The following is a 22999-nucleotide window of genomic DNA, read 5'->3' on the forward strand; positions in this document are numbered from 1 at the left end:
ATAATAATAATAATAATAATAATAATAATAATAATAATAATAATAATAATAATAATAATAATAATAATAATAATAATAATAATAATAATAACCTCTTGATGAAATTCTGCGCACATCACTACTAAACATCTGATATATTTCTTATTGGGAACAATAAAACAAAGTACATTTTAAAAAACGTTACATATTCAATGTAAGATTATTATAAAACCTAGACTATATTGTTTATTTGAAATCTTGGAAGCATGATCATTAATGGTAACGGAACTGAAAATATTTTGGGTTCCGATTCCGAAATACAGTTTGACATAATCATCCTTAATTCAAAGTCATTACAAGTTGTCAACAATGTTCAACAACAATGACATGAACTTCAAGAAAGCCCCTACGGCAACGAAAGGTCGGTTTCGTTACGAATACCTATTTTTTTGTTTTCTCTGTAATATTGCTTCCATCTCGATATCAGTTTCGATTCCACAATCAGAACCGGTTTTCTCAGATTGATTTCGGAAAATTGGATTCAGCATCAGATTCGAAATCTTTTTTTTTTTTTTTTTTTTTTTTTTTTAATCAGGATATCTCTTTCGGTTCCGCAGTGGAATCGTTTTATCACGAAGTTTGATTTCGGTTCGGGAACCGAATCCCAGTATAATTCGTTTATCCCTATTGGTGCCGTTACCATTAACAGTGGCCCGTCCATGGAGTCCGTTGTTCAATCCGATTAGCGCCAAATGATGGATGAAAATCATGTGTGGGTTTTTTCTCGCGATTCTCTCTTTTCCTCTCACTTTCTTGATTCCACCATTTTGTTCATTATCATCATCATATTCTTCCTTAGCCTCGGACCACAATCCTGGGGTGTTAATAAAAGAGGTATCACTTGTTTAATTTTGCATGCAAACTAATCTCCGATAACAACAAAATGTTTTACTAATTTCGATTTAGGTGTATGCTTATCATTTACAGCTAGTCATTGTGTGACGTCAGTGCACTTCTATCTCCGTATGTAAAAGCGACACGAAGAGCACATGGCACGAAATGAGACCAAAAAATTGAGTAGGAAAAGGTCAGCGCCAGAGTGCAAGTGTTTTGCAGTAGTACAGCAAAACGATCAATGCTCATGGTTGCTTGCCAACACTTCTTGACGAAGGTCAAGCTGCTGTCTGCTTGCCAAACAACCCGTAAACAACTAAGAATGCGGATAACAAAGTATGAAGTCACAGAACCTCAAAATTATATTACAAGCAAGTAGTAAGATACGAACTCAGAACATATTTATGGATTAGTGTTGTGCAAATTACAATCCAAGATATCACTACTACACTATAGTCATCGCAAGAAATCGTGAAGCTTCACCTAAATCTACCAATTTTCAGCACCAAATTGAACAAGAGGGTGTTCCGATTTCCGTCCATCAAATTTTGCCAGTATCATATCTTGCGCTATATAGAGAACATCTTCTCTGTTTACAATGTTGTCGGATTGCCCGCTAAATTTCGTTTTGTTTATTTTTGTTGCCGTTGTTTGTAATATTTTTGCTATTATTATTGTTATTTTTTAGTTCATGCTATAGTTCTTTAAGTGCTGTTTTTTTTTCTTGTCACTTGTCTTATAAGTTCAGCAACACTGTTGATGCGCTTCTCTTTTCACGTTTTCTGAAGTGTGCGTTTGGAAGGCAACTCGATGAAGCGTACCGAACTCTTCTACTGTATGCATCACACGTGAACCAAAATAGTTCTATGATTGGTGCAGAGCCCAGACTTCACCAGTCACCGCGGTCACTATAGCAAACACTGCCTTTCCGCTGGTCCAGTGAGTAGCGCACCCGCTTTTGATGCAGGAAAAGCTTTGAAATTTGAACGCATGTTGATTCGGATTTCACCTTACACATCATCATCATCTTCATAGGCGTTCTGCCATCATTGCCAGCTTACATGCAACAATGTAGAAGCTTACATACTTCACGGTCTTCAGCTAACCTCTTCTCCTTTATGTTCGATTTTTCTTTTTTGATAGGTACCATCCATCAACTGTAACGTCCTTCGCCCGCTCCCTCTCTTTCCTGCCACCATATCCTGTCATGTCCCTCGTGTTAAGGAGAGTTTAAACTAGCCTTAAATGGCAACATTTGCCCCCTTATTTTCTAATGTATTTTGTAGGAAGTAAGAGTGGTGGATCTAGAAAGTAAAAACTGAGGTTGGCAAGCCAGACCTCAGACTATGATAGGTACACTCATGTCCAAAATTATTGTCGCATATTTATAACTGTCTTCTTGTAAGAATATAATTTGATAATGATTTTGCGGAGTACTTTTAACACTGATACTATGTGTATAATCGGGAAATGTATATTTGTGGTAAATTTCATAGGAAAAGAATTATAAATACGAAAATTATAATGAGTAAAATAAAATGTTGCTAAATGGACACGAAAATTTTATTTTCGTTTTATTGTTCTTATTTACTGCTCTTTTAACATGAAATTTGCCACATACATGTCTTTGCCGATTATACGCCTACTAACATTAGAAGAAATACCGGGAGAATTCGTTATCAAATTATATTCCTACAACAACATATTTATAGACATGCGACAATAATTTTGGACATGAGTGTACATGAGGAGTTTACTATAAACTTTCAAAAATATATAAATAATAGCTTCAATTATTTTTGTTGCTCATAAAAATAGAAGGTGTAGCCCCCCCTGGCTTCAGGCTAGATCCGCCATTGGGAAGTAACAACATTCAAAATAATTCAATCAAATTAAAGAGAGAAAAATTACTATTTTATCAAATTATTATTTAGTAATAATTCAATCAAATCACTATTTTATAAAAAATTACAGCCTTAGAGAAGAAGGTCATCCAATCTCCTAATTGTTGTATATGAATTAAACATTAAACAAGTTTTCTGTTCCAAGCTTATAACAATAAAATTGTAATTTGTACCTATGTTGCTTCCCTCAAGAATCACCACTGATCCTGAAGTTTACAAATCTATAACACTGAAATGTAAAGAGAAAAGTATTTTTTTTTTGTGTGTGTGTGTGTGTGTGTGTGTGTGTGTGTGTGTGTGTGTGTGTGTGTGTGTGTGTGTGTGTGTGTGTGTGTGTGTGTGTGTGTGTGTGTGTCTGTCTGTCTGTCTGTGTCTGTTTGTCTGTTCTGTCCGTCTATGTCTGTGTTTAGTATGATAAAAGAAACTACGTATATGGAATAAATTACGTCGGAAACAAAGCCAATTAGTGCTCGTAAATTCATACACTTAACAATTATATTTGCATCTAATGAAAAAGAAAAAGTGTGGAGATGAGACATAACCTCTCTGGAATAAAAAAATAGGCATATCCACTAGCGAATCCATACCGGTCGTTTGGGAGGGAGCAGATCGGCTCCAAGACGATGAATGTAAGCTTGAAATAAGGAGTTTTAAATCAAATCACAATAAAGTAATATATAGTGCAATTATATATATATATATAAAGTACCCTGGAGGTCGGTTACCCCTACCGCCCTCCCTGTGGATCCGCCAGTGGGTGTATCTCAAATTTTATTACTTAATTGAACTTATACCTTTTGGTGATTCACCATATCGATATCTCAGGAATTAGAAATTAGATTTCTGGGCTTTCGACATTTATGGCCATGTTACCCCGTCACACATATGAGGGATGACGTCTCTTGGCGATCATATTGTCCGGCAAATTTGGGAGGAACAAAGGAATGGGGAAGGTAGGAAGGTGATTAGGACCAATATGTAAGGTACCATCCTGGCATTTGTTTAGTGTGAATGAAGATAACCCAGTAAAAACTTCACTCAAGATGGCTCACCAGCTGGCCTTTCAGACCGAGTGCCCCCCACCGGCATCAAACTCGGGAGCACTCGCACCAATGGTCATCGAGACCTCAGGTACGAAATCTCCGTCGCCTATGATTCTTACAGCGATCGATAGATGTAGTTAAATCATAGAGATACTAAACTAATCAGTAACTTTATGAATAAAATCATATAGGCCTAATATAGTGCTGTTAACTCAACATTGCAAATTTAGAGATACGTCTATTGACTATTCCAACGAATAGGTCTCATCCAACTAAATAATTTGATTTTTGATTTTCAGTTTACCATCCCTTTCAGCAGCGAAGCTATGTGAGACGTGGACCTACAGTTTAACGTGAAATCCGAACCAGATGAAATCCCGCCGGCCGGGAATCGAACCTGGATCTCTCACGCCAAATGCGCGTACTCTAATCGCTTATCCGCGAAGGAGCTCTCGAATTGAACAAAAAATGACATCCCTTACAAATCCTCATGAGTAGTTTACGAGAAAATCGGCAGAAACTAGTTTTTTATGTCAATGAAAAATATGTCATTCATCGCCAAAGAGAAGAGGTTTAAAAACACTCCACCTATCGAGATGAAACCGATACTAAAAATAGTCCCATCAAGTTTTTCATTATGATATTAGTAAGATGGCATTTTGTACTATGGTTAATGAGAAATAATAACCTGAAACAATCATTAATTCTTAAATCATTAAATTTTATATATTTCTCAATTAAAATTTTCAGAATTGTTAATTTCTTGGAAAAACTATTGGTGCAGGAATCCAACAGGTAAATATACCGGTACAAAATTCCTATTATTGAAACTGAAAAGTTGTTTTCTAACCAAAAATTCTACGCAAATGTTGAAATTAGGAACCAGGTAAACAAGAGAAGAATGGATAGAAATGAAATAGGTTGCAAAGGGAAACAGCCATTGGAAGTAATCAACAGGAATCACGTGTTTAGTGTTGTCTTACGCACTAGACAACTGTGACGTTATAGCGTGGAAACTTCCTTATAGATTTCTTTCCAGGAACAGTAACTTCCTCTTAACAGTTATTTAATTAATGGAAGTGTCGTAAAAGAGCAAAAGGTCAATGAGAAATATAATGGAATAGAAAGGAAAAGAAATTGACTAGGACCAATTATGTAAAAGGGAAAAATTTTCTAGTATATTTTTCCGAGAACGAAATCAGTTGAAAATGCTCCAAGAGCATTGCCAGAACGAACTTAAAAAGAATTAATTTTTATTAACTTCTACAGGCTTTATACCAATTGTTCTATGTACTTTATTACTATACTCATTAAACAAATCTTGTAATATATCTATCCATTTATAATTTCCTTGAGCAGCGGCTGAACCTCGCCGACTGAAATAAAGAGAATTTCAATTCAATTCAATTCAAATTTTTCCGCATGTTTTGTTTGAGAATTCTGTTAAAACGTTCTACGGTTTTTTTTAAAAAAAAAAACACATGCTCAAAAATGGAGGGCTCAAAATCAGCGGCGTAGCGAGCATTACAAGATGGGGGGGGGGTGATGAAACTTGAAATTACCAAGTCTCGATTTAAAAAATGCCAAGTCTTGGTTTTAAAAAAAATACCAAGTGTTTCGAAAATCTTAGTCTCACTTTTACCAACCCTGCGTAAAACTTTACTGCAACCTTATTTTCATATTCGTTCCAATCCGTGGCCCCAAAATTGAAATAAAATGAGCAAAATATCATCTCTCTATGACTTATGGTTCTCGAGGTATGGCTCCTTAAATCTCCAGAAATTGGAACTCTTTTGGCCACTATCTGGGGAACGGTGGCCAGTTGGCCATTGGCCACCGGTTACTATTTGGTACCAAAATGTTCACCATCATCTTAGGTATTGATCAACACTAATGTGATCTCTCTATGACTTACGGTACCCGAGATATGACTCCTTAAATCTCCTGAAATCGGAATTTTTTGGTCAATATCTCGGGAACGATAAGAGTGACGCGAAAAACTCCCATCACTTCTTTCAGATAGTTTTAGATAGTTTTTGATGCTCTATCGAATGGAAGACTTAAAATTAAAAAAAAAAAAATCACAAGTAATATATACACACACACACACACACACACACATATATATATATATATATATATATATATATATATATATATATATATATATATATATATATATATATATATACAGAGAGAGAATTCAGTAACGAACGTGTTAAGTTCGTTGAAAATCCATTTTAGGAAAAAAAAAACACTTTGAAGTATAGTGCAAATTAATTTAACTTATATTTAGCCCAACCAATCCTCCTGAATGGGCAATATTTAAATATTTGATTATAGAATACGTAATATTTAAATTGAGAATTATTTTTCTATGTTTTTTTTCAAAGGACGGAATTTTAATAACGTGGGTTTTACTGATTTCTTCAACTTTACTGTCACATTCCGTGTTTACACAAAATGAATTTGCATTATTTACAAATGTAATAACAGTTAAATTAAATTTAATTATTAAATTATAAAATTATACATCACCAACTTTATCAGAAAGTAAGAAACAATTAAATAGAATTTTTTTAGAAGAAATCAATCAAATCAAACCATTGCAATTACAATTCAGAGTTTTTAGAAGAAATCAATAAAATCGAATCATTTCAATTTCAATTCAGAGTGCTTTTGAAGAAATCAATAAAATCAAGCCATTAGAATTACAATTCAGAGTTTTTAGAAGAAATCAATAAAATCGAACCATTTCAATTTCAATTCAGTGTGTTTTTGAAGAAATCAAAAAACAAGCCATTACAATTACAATTCAGAGTTTTTAGAAGAAATCAATAAAATCGAACCATTTCAATTTCAATTCAGAGTGCTTTTGAAGAAATCAATAAAATCAAGCCATTAGAATTACAATTCAGAGTTTTTAGAAGAAATCAATAAAATCGAACCATTTCAATTTCAATTCAGAGTGCTTTTGAAGAAATCAATAAAATCAAGCCATTAGAATTACAATTCAGAGTTTTTAGAAGAAATCAATAAAATCGAATCATTTCAATTTCAATTCAGAGTGCTTTTGAAGAAATCAATAAAATCAAGCCATTAGAATTACAATTCAGAGTTTTTAGAAGAAATCAATAAAATCGAACCATTTCAATTTCAATCCAGAATCTTTTTGAAGAAATCAATCAAATCAAGCCATTACAATTACAATTCAGAGTTTTTAGAAGAAATCAATAAAATCGAACCATTTCAATTTCAATTCAGAATGTTTTTGAAGAAATCAATAAAATCAAGCCATTACAATTCCAATTCAAAGTTGGGGTCGCGGGGGCTCAGTGGTAGAGTATTCACTCTGGTGTATGGGGTCCTTGGTTCGATCCCAGCTCGCGCCAAGTGAACTTTGTGGTGGAAAAACACCGTGTGCGTGGGTTTTCTCGGGGTTTACCTGTTCCCTTCTACTTTCTTCATTCCACCATTTCATTCATTTCTCATCATCACCGTCTCCTTTAGCCTAGTCGGCATAATCGTGGAACGTAAAACTTTCTTTTTCCATTTCAAAGTTTTAAAAGAAATCAATAAAATCAAACCATTAGAATTACAATTCAGAGTTTTTAGAAGAAATCAATAAAATCGAACCATTTCAATTTCAATCCAGAATCTTTTTGAAGAAATCAATCAAATCAAGCCATTACAATTACAATTCAGAGTTTTTAGAAGAAATCAATAAAATCGAACCATTTCAATTTCAATTCAGAATGTTTTTGAAGAAATCAATAAAATCAAGCCATTACAATTCCAATTCAAAGTTGGGGTCGCGGGGGCTCAGTGGTAGAGTATTCACTCTGGTGTATGGGGTCCTTGGTTCGATCCCAGCTCGCGCCAAGTGAACTTTGTGGTGGAAAAACACCGTGTGCGTGGGTTTTCTCGGGGTTTACCTGTTCCCTTCTACTTTCTTCATTCCACCATTTCATTCATTTCTCATCATCACCGTCTCCTTTAGCCTAGTCGGCATAATCGTGGAACGTAAAACTTTCTTTTTCCATTTCAAAGTTTTAAAAGAAATCAATAAAATCAAACCATTACAATTTCAAATCATTTAAAAGAAAATAAAAATAAATAATTCCACATACAAATCAATGGACTTTAAAGAAACAAAACATGGGCACTTAACACCATTAGTTTCCGGTGTCTACGGACATCATATTGATCTATCAAAATTGTTTCCTATCTAATATAGGAGCGTTAAGAAAAAAATAGGTGTCGTCCTCCTAAAACATCGGCTACGAGTCTACTATAGTGTGATTGACACTGATTTGAAAGTACAGTTTGAACCAAGGGCAACAAGTCAATCCATTCCATTCTTTTATCTAAAACCTCAGATGTTGGTTCTCGGTGAACGGGAAATAAAACTAATTCTTATTGCAGAGGAGAGAGGTTGCTCCTGGCATATGTAGGATTTTTTTTTTTTTTTAAATAATAATATCATGCAAATGCTTTCGAGACGAAATGAATAACCTTGGGCCAGGTTATTACCAAGAAAACTACTTATTAAACACAACAAAATCTAACCGAATAAGAACACGAGAAAAAAAAAAACTAGTATACATACACATACATACACACACTCCCCTCAATATTAACCAACCACATAGAGCCGCAGACAATCACGTGATCTAAAATTACTGCTGGTGCAATAAAGGCCCGATATGTCGTTAGTTATTATTTATCTCTCCAGCTGATGAAATCTACCAAACTTCTTACGTTTGATTTTTCTTCCCAAAAATTATGACGTTTTTTTGTTGTTAATGGCGTCAAACAAAATGCCTTAAAGCGAATTTGATTGGTAGTTGTACCACTGTAAGGTGCCAAGCCCTGTAAAGAGGAAACAAAAGTTGATAACGTAGTGAAAGTATTGCGAAATAGATCTGATGCGCATTGCGGGGCATCCCGTTAAAATTTTAAGGATGTTTTAGTTTTCTTTTCCGAGCAAAGTCCCAGCTCGTGGAAGCCTATTACTCAACACCTATTATTATGACATAATAAAGAAGTATATAAAATTGTGGTGCTTCTGTGTGGATCAGTCAGTACACACGATAGATATCAAACTGTAACATCTGCTTTAGAAAAGCAATAGCAATCGTTGTGCCTGATAAGTCAAAGGCTTACGGCCTTGGCTCTTCGAAATAATTTATTACCAAAGCAGTATTATTAAGTGATTGTGATTTTTTAAGTATTTATATTTATTTTTTTTATACAATTCAGTATTTATTACCAATACAAACATGGGACGATCAGAACTTATATCAGCCACAAACGAAATTAAAGAGGTAAGCTAAAGAAACGAATTTTTCTGTTTTTTAAAGTTTAGAGACAGATAACAATACTATATACATAGATAACAACATATCGCTACTATGTTCTGACGTATTTATAATTCGTAACAGTAATATATTCAAAGGGTCGGCTCTACCATATGTACAGCACGTGCATTTGCACGGAGCGGCAAATTTCGAGGGACAGCAAAATCTGTCATAACTACGTATATTATTTAAAATAAATATTTCTTGTTGGAAACATACTTCATGATGATGATAGTTAAATTTACTAACCTGGCCTTCTATTTGAATACTACATACATAAATCATGTTTAGGTCAAATTAGTTTAAGGCCACATGGATAGTGCTAAAGCAAATGGTCAAACAAATCTCAGCATCAATTGCTTGATTGTTGTCAAATACAAGAACCCAATTCTCAAACAGTAGCGAATACCTGTTCCATTTAGTTATAACAGTTCTGATATAAAAACTAGTCTTGTCTTTATCCCAAACAAGTTCTTTACCATTGAAGGCGGGAACTTTTTTTTTTAAATTAACAAATGTGGAAGGAAAATCAAGAAATAAAGATAAAAGAGCTAGTTGCACTGAAATCGCAAACTGATATATTGAGATTGAAGCTCGATATTGAATTCTATAGAAAGGATTATCGTCTTTCCTCTGCAGGTGTGTCTGCTTTGTCTTTCACTATCATAATGGATTATTATTTGAAGAAAAAACAGACACAACGTTATTGTATTTGTGGTGTTTAAGCCTTTCTGAGTGCGAGTGTCTTTCCTTCCCCTTCATTGTTCATTATGGGATAGCATACTTAAAATCGAGGCTTTTAAGATTTGTCCTTTCTGGAGAAAGGGGGTAGCAAATGATACCATTGCATAGAGCGGCAAATTGCCTAGGGCCGCTCCTGTATATTCATCAACATTCCTTTTAGATATATTAAGATACGTAAATACCAAGCGAATCTGATATATGGAGCTTATCATATAATTTCTAAATTTCTCTGAAGGTTTCCATGAAACCAGAGAAGGCTCGTTCTAGCTTTCAATTAAAAATATATAAAGTATATATATTGGTAATGTTTTGAGGATTAGCTTGAAATCTTAATTTTATTTATGTTGATTTTTGCGGGGATTGCTTAACATTCCAGATTCAATATGGGCATGGAAATTGTAGTTAAGCGAATAACTAGGTAAACGGTTAGATCTCTCATTTCGTAATTGGAAGCAGGCCGGTAGCCAGCCCAAAAATGTAGGGGGGCCCGATCCAACCATATTATAGTTCATTTTCAAGCCTATTCTGAAAATTTTAGGGGGCCCGGCTTCCCTAGACGCCTCTGGATACGGGCCTGATCGGAAGGTCCTGAAACCGAATCTGCCTGACAAATACTTTGACTAAAGTCTATCCAGGTTTTCTCCGTTCACTCGTTCTAAACGAATGCTAGAATGGAACCTTTATAGATAGGCACTATCGACTTCTTTTCAAAATGTTTTCCCAAATTCCATTTTTTTATTATTATTATAAAATGAATCCGCAGCTATGCCTGAAATATTGATTGGAGCTATTACCCTGACCTTAGTTCATTAAAAGTTTTAAAGTGCAACTTGTATTTGTACAAGATTACCAAACAGTCTGCTTGAGAATAGGGACCTAAGGAAAATATGGATGTTTATCAGTTGGTGTGTTATTATTTACTGATTACCAATAACAAGACACAGATCATCCAGCAGGAATCCTACACAATGAGTCATAAGCACTAGTGATAATCATAACATAAGATAGAGAAGAAAATAGCCTTCCTATTAGAAATGTAAACACCCATTAAGCAATCACAGGTCTAAAAGAAGACTTCGTAGACAAAATTACTCTTTTTTATCATTTAAGAGCTTGCTTGGCAGTAAGAATACGCGTTTGCAACGAAAGGTTTAACTCTTACGTCTGAAATAGTGGAAGTAGTATAGTACGAATTGCAACTCAGATAGGACTTTTAGAGACGAAAGCATAAGAAGACGAAATATTGAATTGTAATATTTTATTTGTGTCAAGCATGCTTCCGAAAGGTTTAAGTGATACTAACACAGTAAGACTACTTTCTTTCTTTCTTCTTTCAAAATATATATTTTATTTTGGTGAATATCAGGGATGGAGGAAGTACGCGATGGCTGAGGAACCGCAGAACCGGTTTTATGGGGGAAGCCGCAGCACTACATCAAATCACTGAGTGTAAAACACGCCATAGACCTTAAATCGTTAACATCAATTACTAGGATAAGGCTAGATTATTAAAGTTACACTCTCACGTCAAGATAACACATTGACCACATTATAATTTCTAATAATAATTTAAAAACATTAAGTGATTTTGTAACTCTTATTGCAATAGATAATTCCTCTTTAATACTTTCTGTAGAGTATCATTGATAGTGAACAATATTCTAATAACATGAAGTAATTTAACATAATTATCAATTTTTGTAAAGATTATATTATTGTTAAGTTCTGGTATAGTAGTTTAGTAACTTCTTAAAATTCAGAGCCTTAGAAAGTATAACGATAACATTTATAAAAATGTATATGTTGATATGGACAACAGTCTGTAGCAGGGGTGCCCACAAGGGGGGGCTATGACGCAAACTGCGTCATTGAAATATTAGGGGGGGTTAAAAATCTATATAAATATGTTTGATGGGGGGGGGTAAAATTAATCGAAAAGAAGATTTTTTCATGGAAGAACACCTACGGATAGACAATTGGGGGGGGTGCGTCATGGACATAAGGGGGGGTGGGCACCACTGTGTAACGTATGATAGCACTTTCTTCTATGGTCAGCCCTGAACATTTAACTTGTTAAGTTTTGTGGCCAGACATGTATAAACATGTTTTTTTTTTTTCTACAGTTCGAATAAAATACGGAAAGAAACCATGAATAATAGATGTATTTTCAATGATAAAGAAGTAATTTTGTGAAAAAATAAAAAAAGTAAATGCAGAAAACCTTCGAACAATAATCAGTTTAAATATATTTTATCGTTATTATTGAACATTTAGTGAGTAAACTACGTTTTAATTAGTTCCAGAAATTATAATATAACGAACTTAGGGCAACATATAGATGTTATAAAGGGCTATGGCTAGCCACAGGATTTTAGTTGGGCAATGTGTGGTCAGCAAGTTGCCTTGCATCACGAATTATTTCTGGCTTTCTAGATCGCAATTCGATACTAATATCCCAATTACTTAACGATACTGCACGGATTCACCGAGAATCGAACCCAGAACCACGTGTTCTAAGAGCACAAACGCGTATATGGGTGGGAGTATCATTATTTTGGTAAGACTGTTAATATTTAATGGAAGTTCATAATACTGTTCATAATGTTATCATTAAAATATTTATGATTTTTCTTTCTGAAATAAACTTGTCTTTTTTTTTTTTTTTTTTTGTATATACCTGTATATGTACTGGTCAGGTTGTAATGAGAACATTCTATTATACTTTTCAGCCCGTTCTGATGACTGGAGGCAACTATATCAAAGAGGGTAGAGATTCCTCAAGAAGCACTTGCATCATATTTTCTCCCAGCAGAGAAGATGAAGTTGGAGCACTTGCCAAGTCTCTTAAAGTATTCGAGGTGAGTACTTAATAAGTTAATAATCTTTCTTCAACGATAATAATAAATAATGTGTGTTTCTGTCATCAGCGTATACAAACAAATCCCCTAGAACCGCCAATCTTTGTACACAGATAGCTCTTCACATAGATCTCATTGCGTATTTTTCGATTTTCGATTCGGGGAGATCTGGGAGGTTACACCTATTCAATTTCTTCTCTGGTTATCTCTAAGAACGCCTCTCTATATGCAACCATCTTTACATATGTATTGTGCGGATTTACATAACAGCAGAGGATAAATACCTTGGCAATGAAATGGTTGTAGAGAAATACTTCTTTCTCTCTTTTTACCCAGGTTCGCAATTAAGACCAGGCACAACGGGTGCTTACTTTTTTAAATCAAGATTTTGAATTAGGACCCGCTAGCAATGGTTGCACACAGTTAGTAGATATAATAAGCGTGTAGATCAACATCATTGGCAATAATTCTGCTTTGATGGAGACAGTGATTAATTCTTACGGTCACTAGGATCACTCGTGACAGGAGAGCTGATTTCTGAATTTTATACATGTGATAATCATTAATATTACTACATGCAATAATGATAATAATAATAATGATACATATATACAGGGTGGACCAAAAGTAGGTATACAACCCTGCATTGATTAAGTATAATAGTTTATTACGATAATGAGGTTATTTGCTTCGGTCTATTCCGACTTTCACGTATAAGTGAAACGAAATTAGAAACAAATAATAAACTAGCCAAAGTTAAACCTGTATGAACAAGTAAATTACTTAGGTATATAAAATGCCATAAGTCGATCGGTACGAGACTGTACACCTACTTTTGGGCCACCCTGTATAATTAAACGCTTAATAAAATGATAAAGTGCATGGCTGCCTTACAACTTTAAGATTTTTATTGTAGTTAACAATATAACGGGTTTTCTTTCCTTGAGTTTAGACAGGCAAATAGGTAATATATTTTGCGTGAGTGAATGTAATGTACTCACGATCATACTCTGAGGCTAGGAGAAACGGTAATGATAATAATATTAAACGAAATGGTGGAATGAAGGTACGGGAGAACACCACGCACACAGAGTTTGTCCACTACAAAGCTCACTTGGCGCAAGCAAGGATCGAACTAAGGACCTCAGACATCAGAGGTGAGAGCTGTACTACTTAGCCACCGCGACCCTAATAGACAATAAATTATGAAGTTTCGATGTATGAAAATAAGTATATTTGTATCTTAATTACAAGAAGCGAGTACTTCTATTACTTTCAGTACTTAAAAAAAAAGTAGTACGGTAATCTAATTTCTAACCGTGATAAGTAAACGCTTAATGCAGTCACAATATGTTTAGTTCAAGAGCTACAAGTTATTATTATTATTATTATTATTATTATTATTATTATTATTATTATTATTATTATTATTATTATTATTATTATTATTATTATTATATGTTTCATGTTTATTTCAAGTTTTTTTCTAATAGATTCCTGCATGATTTGTTAATTCATGTATTTATTTTAATATGACAAACTAATGGCTCTATTGGTGTAGTATCACTTATATCAATAAAGATTATTATTATTATTATTATTATTATTATTATTATTATTATTATTATTATTATTATTATTATTATTATTATTATTATTATTATTATTATTATTATTATTTCCTTTTAGACTCATCAGGTAAATCTTCTCCATATTGAATCTCGTTCATCGAAGAGGTTTCCTAACCAATATGAATTTATGGTAGAATGTGATCCTGCTTCAGGAAACCTTGGAGCAGCCATTGAGCAGCTACGAGAACATTCACCGTATTTCAATATCATTTCACGAAATCACAAGGACAATATTGGTAAGTCAAAATATATAATAACATTTTTTATTCTTTTATTAAAATACATTTAAGTAGTAAATTAATGCTACATACACAACAAACTACTAGTAAAGATCAGTTGTGCTCTTTGAGGGAAGTCATATCTGTTAAACACATATTTTTATCACTACAAATTGAGAAAATAAATCTTTAAATATTGTTTACAAGAGCTAGAACAACGGTTTCTTGTTTTAGCTTCTAATAACGATAAAATTATAATTGTTATCAATGTGACTCAAAAACCGTTTCTGATAACCTTATAACCAATGAATATTGATGTTTATATTGTTCTAGTTTACAAAATAATAAAATTAAGAACGCATGTGGACTTTAAATCGTTAAAAGAAGTAAAAAAGAAAGAAAAGAAGTATTGTACATCAATTTTTCGTTTTTGTGATGTCATTTCATTCCTTGCCAAGTTTTTCTATTCGATTCAGTGATTTGGATCTTTTGGTTCCGGTTTTGAGAATGCATCTGTTCTTCTAGATTCGTACTGGTATCGAGTCACGTGATGACTTACTGTTGATGATTAGGTTAAGTTAGGTTAGCTGAGGAACTGGTTTCCGGTGATATTTAATGAATTGTTCCCAGGAACCAAGTTCCTTACGAATCAATTGATTGAACGATTCACTGAATGAAATGACCGAAGTGAAAACTTGCCCATTCCTCCTATGAATAGAATCAGTGGCTCACCTTGAGGGAAATCACGTAAGAAAAAAAATTAAATGACACCAGAAAAATTATCACTACAGGCTAAGGGAAGAGAGCTTCAAAAAGCACTACTCAAGAGAAAAAGTTGTTTTCCGTTACCTACTGATAAAATTTCTTTGGTAATGTGCACTGTGGAAAAATCACAGTGGATTAGCTTTCATTAAAGTTCACGTTTCATTCAGTGGTAGGCTATTGCAGAGAAACAGTCACTACACTAGGAGATTACAAATATCTATATTTACTTTCAAAAAACGAAAAAAAATGAGAATCTACACAAAAAATAGTGAGCTTAACTAGTAACAAATAACATCATGGTAACACATAGAAGTTTAACATTATTATTATTATCTTATCTATGCGAGAGAAAAGGTAGTTCCAAACGTTGCTATCAAGTAAAAATGAAATGCAATCTCAAGTAATAAGTAATTCTTACTTTCCGAACTTAAAACAAAATCATTTAAGTGATCTCATGAGTCATAACAATGAATTTTCCAGTCTGTAATGAGATTTCGAATAATAATAATAATAATAATAATAATAATAATAATAATAATAATAATAATAATAATAATAATAATAATAATAATAATAAAATATTCTGCCTTTTGGCAGATCCTAGGAGTTTTTTTTTTTTTTTTGCCTGGAAGTGTTTTTTCCACGTTTCTCGATCTTCAGCTTCCTCCTTTAACAACAAATATTTACTTCTGTTTCTCAAAGCATTTATCAGTTGTGTTCTTCTTCTTCCTACTCCTCGCTTTCCTTCCATCTTTCCTTCTGTGGCGGTATGAAGAAGATAATTTCTTTGCAAGATGTGTTCAATCAAATAAAGCAAGATATATATTAAGTATATTTTAAAAATAGCATATTGCCTATTTACAAAGATAGTACGGATGATTAATTTACGCGTCTCTGATAATTTATTTACAGGAACTGTTCCATGGTTTCCACGGAGAATTCGAGACTTAGATAAGTTTGCTAATCAAATTCTGTCCTATGGTTCAGAATTAGATGCCGATCACCCTGGCTTCACAGATCCTGAATACCGTGCAAGAAGGAAGTACTTTGCAGATTTGGCATACAATTATAAACAGTAAGTTTATATTCTTAGCCTATTTTCTTTCTTCGTTTCTCCTTAAAAATTTAAAAGTACAATTACAAACAGTAAGTTTATATTCTTAGCCTATTTTGTTTCTTCTTTTTCCCTTAAAGATTTAAAAGTACAATTACAAACAGTAAGTTTTTATTCTTAGCCTATTTTTTTTCCTTAAAGATTTAAAAGTACAATTACAAACAGTAAGTTTATATTCTTAGCCTATTTTCTTTCTTCTTTTTCCCTTAAAAATTTAAAAGTACAATTACAAACAGTAAGTTTATATTCTTAGCTTTTTTTGTTTCTTTTTTTTTTTCTTAAAGATTATGATTTACGTAGACTTTTAAAAATAAAAATCAAATAATCTTGTATGGACGTAGCCAATGAAATAGGTATACCTGAAGTCTTTATCTAGTCTAACAGACTTTTAGCTGTTAGCTGTTCAAATGGTTTTCCGAACTATTCAGTACAATGTATCTTTAATATGATAAACTCTTTAGTTAAATTTAATTATGTACATGAGAATCAAGTGAATAGTGTATTCCTATTAACTAGCAAAATTGTTACGATAATTATTGATAGTCCTGGGATTGAGATTTTTCAAAGGAACATACAGTACCTTTTCATTAGCGTATGTGAGGTTTCCACTGTAATCTACATACAATTACTTGATACGTCATGTAATCTGAATTATCAAGAGATGTTTTAGACCTACAATAAAAAAGAGTTAAGAGATGCCGGAACGAAATCCAGTATGTGGTGTATCAAGCATGTTTTGCTATAATTAAATAACTAAATTAAATGTGAAGTAAGATTAATTGAAAGTAATTTAATAAGATTCTTATGCAGTTCTAAAACCAAATGATATATGTTCTGACAACCATGATTATTTCAAGATACAGAATGTTCATCATTCTGGTATTAAAAAAAAAAAAAAATAAAAGTCTTCACATTTCCATACATCTCTTTATTCTTTAATTTTTGTGTAACCTTTTATCTTTTCTTTTACCTTACTACTATATATATATATATATATATATATATATATATATATTAAATGAAAGTTTGAGTAATTAATTTTTGAGACCACCTTATTATATCGGTTTGCAGTTCTTACTCATCCATCTGGATCAAATATATAAATGATATGGTTCTCTTGTAATAAAATCCTTAAATTTGAGACTTGTCATCAAAACTAATTTTTACTATCTTATAATTAACAACAACAATAGAAATCTTCTATTGCTATTCAATCGAAAATATTCACAAACATAGTTCATTTTAAAACATGACATCTTCAGTACCGGAAAACATTTGTAAATTCACTTGGTGACATTTCCTTAGCTTTTCCTCTAATAACAACACGAAGGGCGACCCCTAAGTCTAGATTTGCGACAATCTACAGTTATCTTCCTGCTGAGCGTATAATTTGATTCGGAAGAAAATGTAATAAGGACTTTATGTTCTGAAGTGAGTTATATTCATATTTGTTATGTGCATTCTCCAAGAAGATTGTATATTTCAGATAAATATTGTTTCAATGGGACCACTTTGAGAAAATATGAAACAACTGAACATCTAGTATAAACAGAAGTTCACGTAGCTAGCTAAATTTATATCGGCCATTCAGAAAAAAGCTATAGGTGCCTTCCATTTCAACTCAGGCAAAAAAATATAAAATTGTACCATCACCATCTCAGATATTGTTGAAACTTTTTTTATAGCAACTAGACATGTTTTTAAGAGACCCATATTTTTTTGTTTTGTCGAAAAAAATTTTCCCGCCAAGTAATGGGCCATCAAAGACGGGGAGTACAATTTATGAATTGTAGAAGACATGGAAAATGGTCAATTTCGGAGCCTCACCATTCGGCTATGGAGACAGGTAGAGTTATAATTCTTGTTGTGGTATGTACATAGAGATATAAATAAACTATATTTTATTATAGTTTGGTTTGCGCATGCATATCTTTTTGTACATAAATTAACAAATGAACGTCAATTTATCTGAAAAGTCGAAGTTTGCGAATTTTTTTCGAGCACTTCCAGTTCGAATTTTAAAATTCTGTTTTCACGGTTGGTAAGACCTAGTTACCCGCTTTCCGAAATAAAATTTGTGTCGCTTCTGTGGTCAACCGTTTTGTCGCAAAAAATTCGAGAAATTGTAAAATTTTCAAAAATCGCCATTTTTGGGCGCCATTTTCTCGAAAACACCATTTTTTAAAATTCTGAAATTTTGTCAGATGGTTCAACTTTACCTGAATAATAAACACACCAAATATCATTCTCGACCAATGCTTCATGGATTAACTGCAGCCTTTTAAAGTTAGCAAAGTTTCGCTAATTTTGATGTCACAGTTAGCAACACTGGGAACAATGAAAGTGCAATGATTTGATGATGTTTGTGGTTCACATTCATTAAATGAAGAATAAAAGGTTTTCTTGGCTGTTTTTTTTATTATTTTGATTAAAAAGGCTCTCTGACAGTAAAATGAGCCTCCCTCTACTCCTCCGTTTTCTTAAACTGAAGTAATCTGAGGTGGAAATTACGATTACGAAACACACAAATTTCAAGTTCACTTACTTAAAATGGTCTTCGGAAACAAAATTTCACTGATTTTTTTTGTTTTTGTTTTTGTTTTTTACATGGACCAATCATTTGCTTGGTTGTTGTCTTCTTTGCTAATAGCATGTAACGTGCAGATGCTCCAATAGATGTTGGTTCACTCATAACTCATCCAGGAGTGGATCTAGGGGGACGATTGCTACCCCCCCCCCCAGAAGAAGAAACTTTCTTATTTATATATAAATAAAACCCATCCCAGAGTTTGGAGCTCTTAATAGTAGCTCTAAGTAGCAGTATTAGGCCTACAATCCCCCCTCAGAAGTCCGTCCTGGATCCGCCCCTGCGTAGCACATTGTCGATAGTCACAAAACACTTATTTTCACTTCTCTTATGCTCTTCTGGAAACCTGTACCCCGCTGAAGGTTCATGTGGAAGCATAAACAGCACTTAAACTTCACGTAATTCATGATTTATTCATAATATTTCTGCTACGCACCACTGGTTATCATACGTATATGTATATAACAAAAGTTCCTTTTTGGAGATTTCTTAAATCTACACTTTGAATTGCAAAAGTTCGATTTTGGGGGAAGTATGAAGTTAGTTCATGGTGATCCGTTACTACCATAAAAACTTCGCAATTTTCCGAAAGCCAAAGATAACTTCGTTGAATACCAGTTACTGGTCGCATACTTTCCCTTTTTTCTTGCGGAAGTCGTCGAATTCAGTTCCAGGTAACAAAACGAGAGTAATACCCGGAGTTTGTACTTGCACTATACTCACGAATTCTCCTGCGGTTTTGGTGGGGACGCGGTGGCTCAGTGGTAGAGCGTTCACTTCCGGTGCTTGGGGTCCCTGGTTCAATCCCAGCTCGTGCCGTTCTGCATTCCACCATTTCATTCATTTCTCATAATCACCGTCTCCTTTAGCCTAACCGTGGAACGTAAAACTTAAAGATTTCATTTGATTTTTTTCTTCAGCGGTTTTAATACTGTGTATCTGTTTTAGCCTAAGGCTATGGCGCGTTGCCACATTCTTGCCCCCCCCCCCGCCTTCCCCACTACCGTCGTAGAGACCCTTGCATGGCCGGTTTCACTGCAAAAACACTGCTTTATCGGACCTGTCTGCATCTCGAACATCTGAAAGCGATTTTTAAAGTGGGATGCAGCACCATCAGAAATCACTGACACGGTTTGGGAAATTGTAGACACCTATTTTCACGTATTCAAACCTTTTTCTATAAAATATATTTTCGCTTTTCTTCGAGTATGTTTAGAATCTTGTCTATGACTATAAGTACATGAGCCGAATCGTGTGTTTTACCGTCGTTTAGTACAACAAATTGTCAATTGTTTCAATATTTCGGTGATAACTGAATTTCACTTTGCAGAATAACAGTCCAGTTTTCAACGAAGTCCACATGAAGTAAAATAGAAGTTGTATCTTGAAATTTTATACGGTGGTCTTCGGTAGCAATTGATTCTCTTTGGATTTTCTTGATGTAGTCATTAATTACAATTCTTACAGTTAAACCGGCAATGTACGATACGAAAACAGAAAGTGGCACAGTTTTTTTTTTAAACGAGATCATTATTCTCCCATATGGCATACGTAACCACTTTCATTTTCATCAGGATCAATACTTAAAGACACCACACTTATTTCTTCCACTCCAGGACATTCACCACATTCTTGAAGAAAGCTGTCATTTTCTACGGATCATACTACTAAAGGAAATAGGTCACTCATGACAGCTTCAATACAGGTTGCACCTTTGATTTGTAGCAACGCAGTAGCAGCTAACTTAAAATTTGCACAATACACACACTTCCCTCTCAGGTTGCGGACTGACACACTTTAGTCGAATACTATAAAATTCCGAGTGACCTATTTTTATGCTGGGATTGTTCTGTTTAAAAATTCAGTAAATTTCTTTGGAACGCGTAAGAAAACGTTTCGATTTTTTTTAAACTTTTTGTCATTTTTCGATCACTGTAATGACATCGCACTTAATTGAGACTTTGTCTGGAGCATTCCAAATCATACTGAGGTAATAGTTTAGGCCTTTTATAGATCATCAGAATTCATTGGATGGCCATTTCAAGTAAACTTAAAATTTGTGTGTTTCGTAATCGTAATTTCCACCTCAGATTACTTCAGTTTAAGAAACCGGAAGAGTAGGGGGGGCTCATTTTACTATTTCAGAGAGCTCCTTTGTTCAAAATAATAAAAAACCAGCCAAGAAAACCTTTTATTCTTCATTTAATGAATATGAACCACAAACATCATCAAATCATTGCACTTTTATTGTTCCCAGTGTTGCTAACTGTGACATCAAAATTAGCGAAACTTCGCTAACTTTAAAAGGCTGCAGTTAATCCATGAAGCATTGGTCGAGAATGATATTTGGTGTGTTTATTATTCAGGTAAAGTTGAACCATCTGACAAAATTTCAGAATTTTAAAAAATGGTGTTTTCGAGAAAATGGCGCCCAAAAATGGCGATTTTTGAAAATTTTACAATTTCTCGAATTTTTTGCGACAAAACGGTTGACCACAGAAGCGATACAAATTTTATTTCGGAAAGCGGGTAACTAGGTCTTACCAACCGTGAAAACAGAATTTTAAAATTCGAACCGGAAGTGTTCGAAAAAAATTCGCAAACTTCGACTTTTCAGATAAATTGACGTTCATTTGTTAATTTATGTACAAAAAGATACGCATGCGCAAACCAAACTATAATAAAATATAGTTTATTGATATCCCTATGTACATACCACAACAAGAATTATAACTCTACCTGTCTCCATAGCCGAATGGTGAGGCTCCGAAATTGACCATTTTCCATGTCTTCTACAATTCATAAATTGTACTCCCCGTCTTTGATGGCCTATTACTTGGCGGGAAAATTTTTTTCGACAAAATAAAAAAATATGGGTCTCTTAAAAACATGTCTAGTTGCTATAAAAAAAGTTTCAACAATATCTGAGATGGTGATGGTACATGCTCTGCCTGAATTGAAATGGAAGGCACCTATATCATACCTAGTGAGATCTCTATCGTGTCATCCTGGCTGCACAGGGTTTGATTCTTCTTTGTTTTGATCGGTTTCTTCTGCAAGATGTCTGCTCATTGCCAGTGAGTAAACGTTGAACCAAACATAAATAATGCTGAAGTTGAGACTTAGGTAGTAATTCCAGCCACTGAATTTTTATTCAGAAATGCTTTAGTTTTTACCTTTAATCCTTAGAAACACTAAAGAATAAGGAGTCCAGGTGGAGTAACATTACGAAGATAAAGCAATATATTTTCGAGAAGTAGTTGATCGTATCGTTAAAATATATATGTACAAAATATGTTATATATTCTCTTGTGTCTTGTGTCTAACTGTATACGCTAATTTTCTCCCTTTCTATTTTCAGTGGCCAGCCATTACCTCGTGTGGAATACACAGAGGAGGAAACCAAGACATGGGGAACAGTTTTTAGGGAGCTGACTAAGTTGTACCCAACCCACGCTTGCAAGGAACACAACCACGTTTTTCCTCTGCTTATTGAGAACTGTGGATACAGGGAAGACAACATCCCACAGTTAGAAGATATCTCGAATTTTCTAAAAGGTAATTGATTCATAATATTTTGGAGCAATTAAACAAACTATTTATATTCTCAGGAGAGAAGGTGTTCAAAAGAAGGAAGTAATTTAAAATTTATGCCAAAAATAAACTTTCAAAGGAAGGAAGTAATTTAAAATTTATGCCAAAAATAGACTTTCAAAGGGAGGAATTAATTTAAAATTTATGTCAAACTTTCAAAGGAGTAACTAATTTAAAATTTATGCGAAAAATAAACTTCCAAAGGGAGTAAGTAATTTAAGATTTATTCCAAAAAAAAAAAAAAAAAAAAAGTGTTTCAAAAGGAGTAAGTAATTTAAAATTTGCGCCAAAAATAAACTTTCAAAGGG

At 33.6% G+C, this 22999-nt stretch overlaps 1 protein-coding gene across 2 annotated transcripts in view; it reads left to right on the top strand.

Moving 5' to 3' along the window:
- The window catches only part of Hn (phenylalanine hydroxylase), a 45558-nt gene that overhangs the window by 16844 nt on the left and 5715 nt on the right, over positions 1 to 22999 (top strand). Inside the window, exons 1-5 of one of the 2 annotated variants that reach the window (XM_081727885.1) lie at positions 8886 to 9147; positions 12654 to 12782; positions 14472 to 14649; positions 16309 to 16471; positions 22459 to 22655. In XM_081727885.1, coding sequence (XP_081584011.1) covers positions 9103 to 9147; positions 12654 to 12782; positions 14472 to 14649; positions 16309 to 16471; positions 22459 to 22655 — 712 coding nt within the window. In that variant the 5' untranslated portion in view covers positions 8886 to 9102. Of the gene's footprint in view, positions 1 to 8885; positions 9148 to 12653; positions 12783 to 14471; positions 14650 to 16308; positions 16472 to 22458; positions 22656 to 22999 lie in introns of those variants that run through there. The other variant, XM_081727884.1, reaches the window with a different exon arrangement.

The sequence above is a fragment of the Thermobia domestica genome, chromosome 10, assembly GCF_964235325.1.
Source record: "Thermobia domestica chromosome 10, izTheDome1.hap1.1, whole genome shotgun sequence".
NCBI classification, from domain to species: domain Eukaryota; kingdom Metazoa; phylum Arthropoda; class Insecta; order Zygentoma; family Lepismatidae; genus Thermobia; species Thermobia domestica.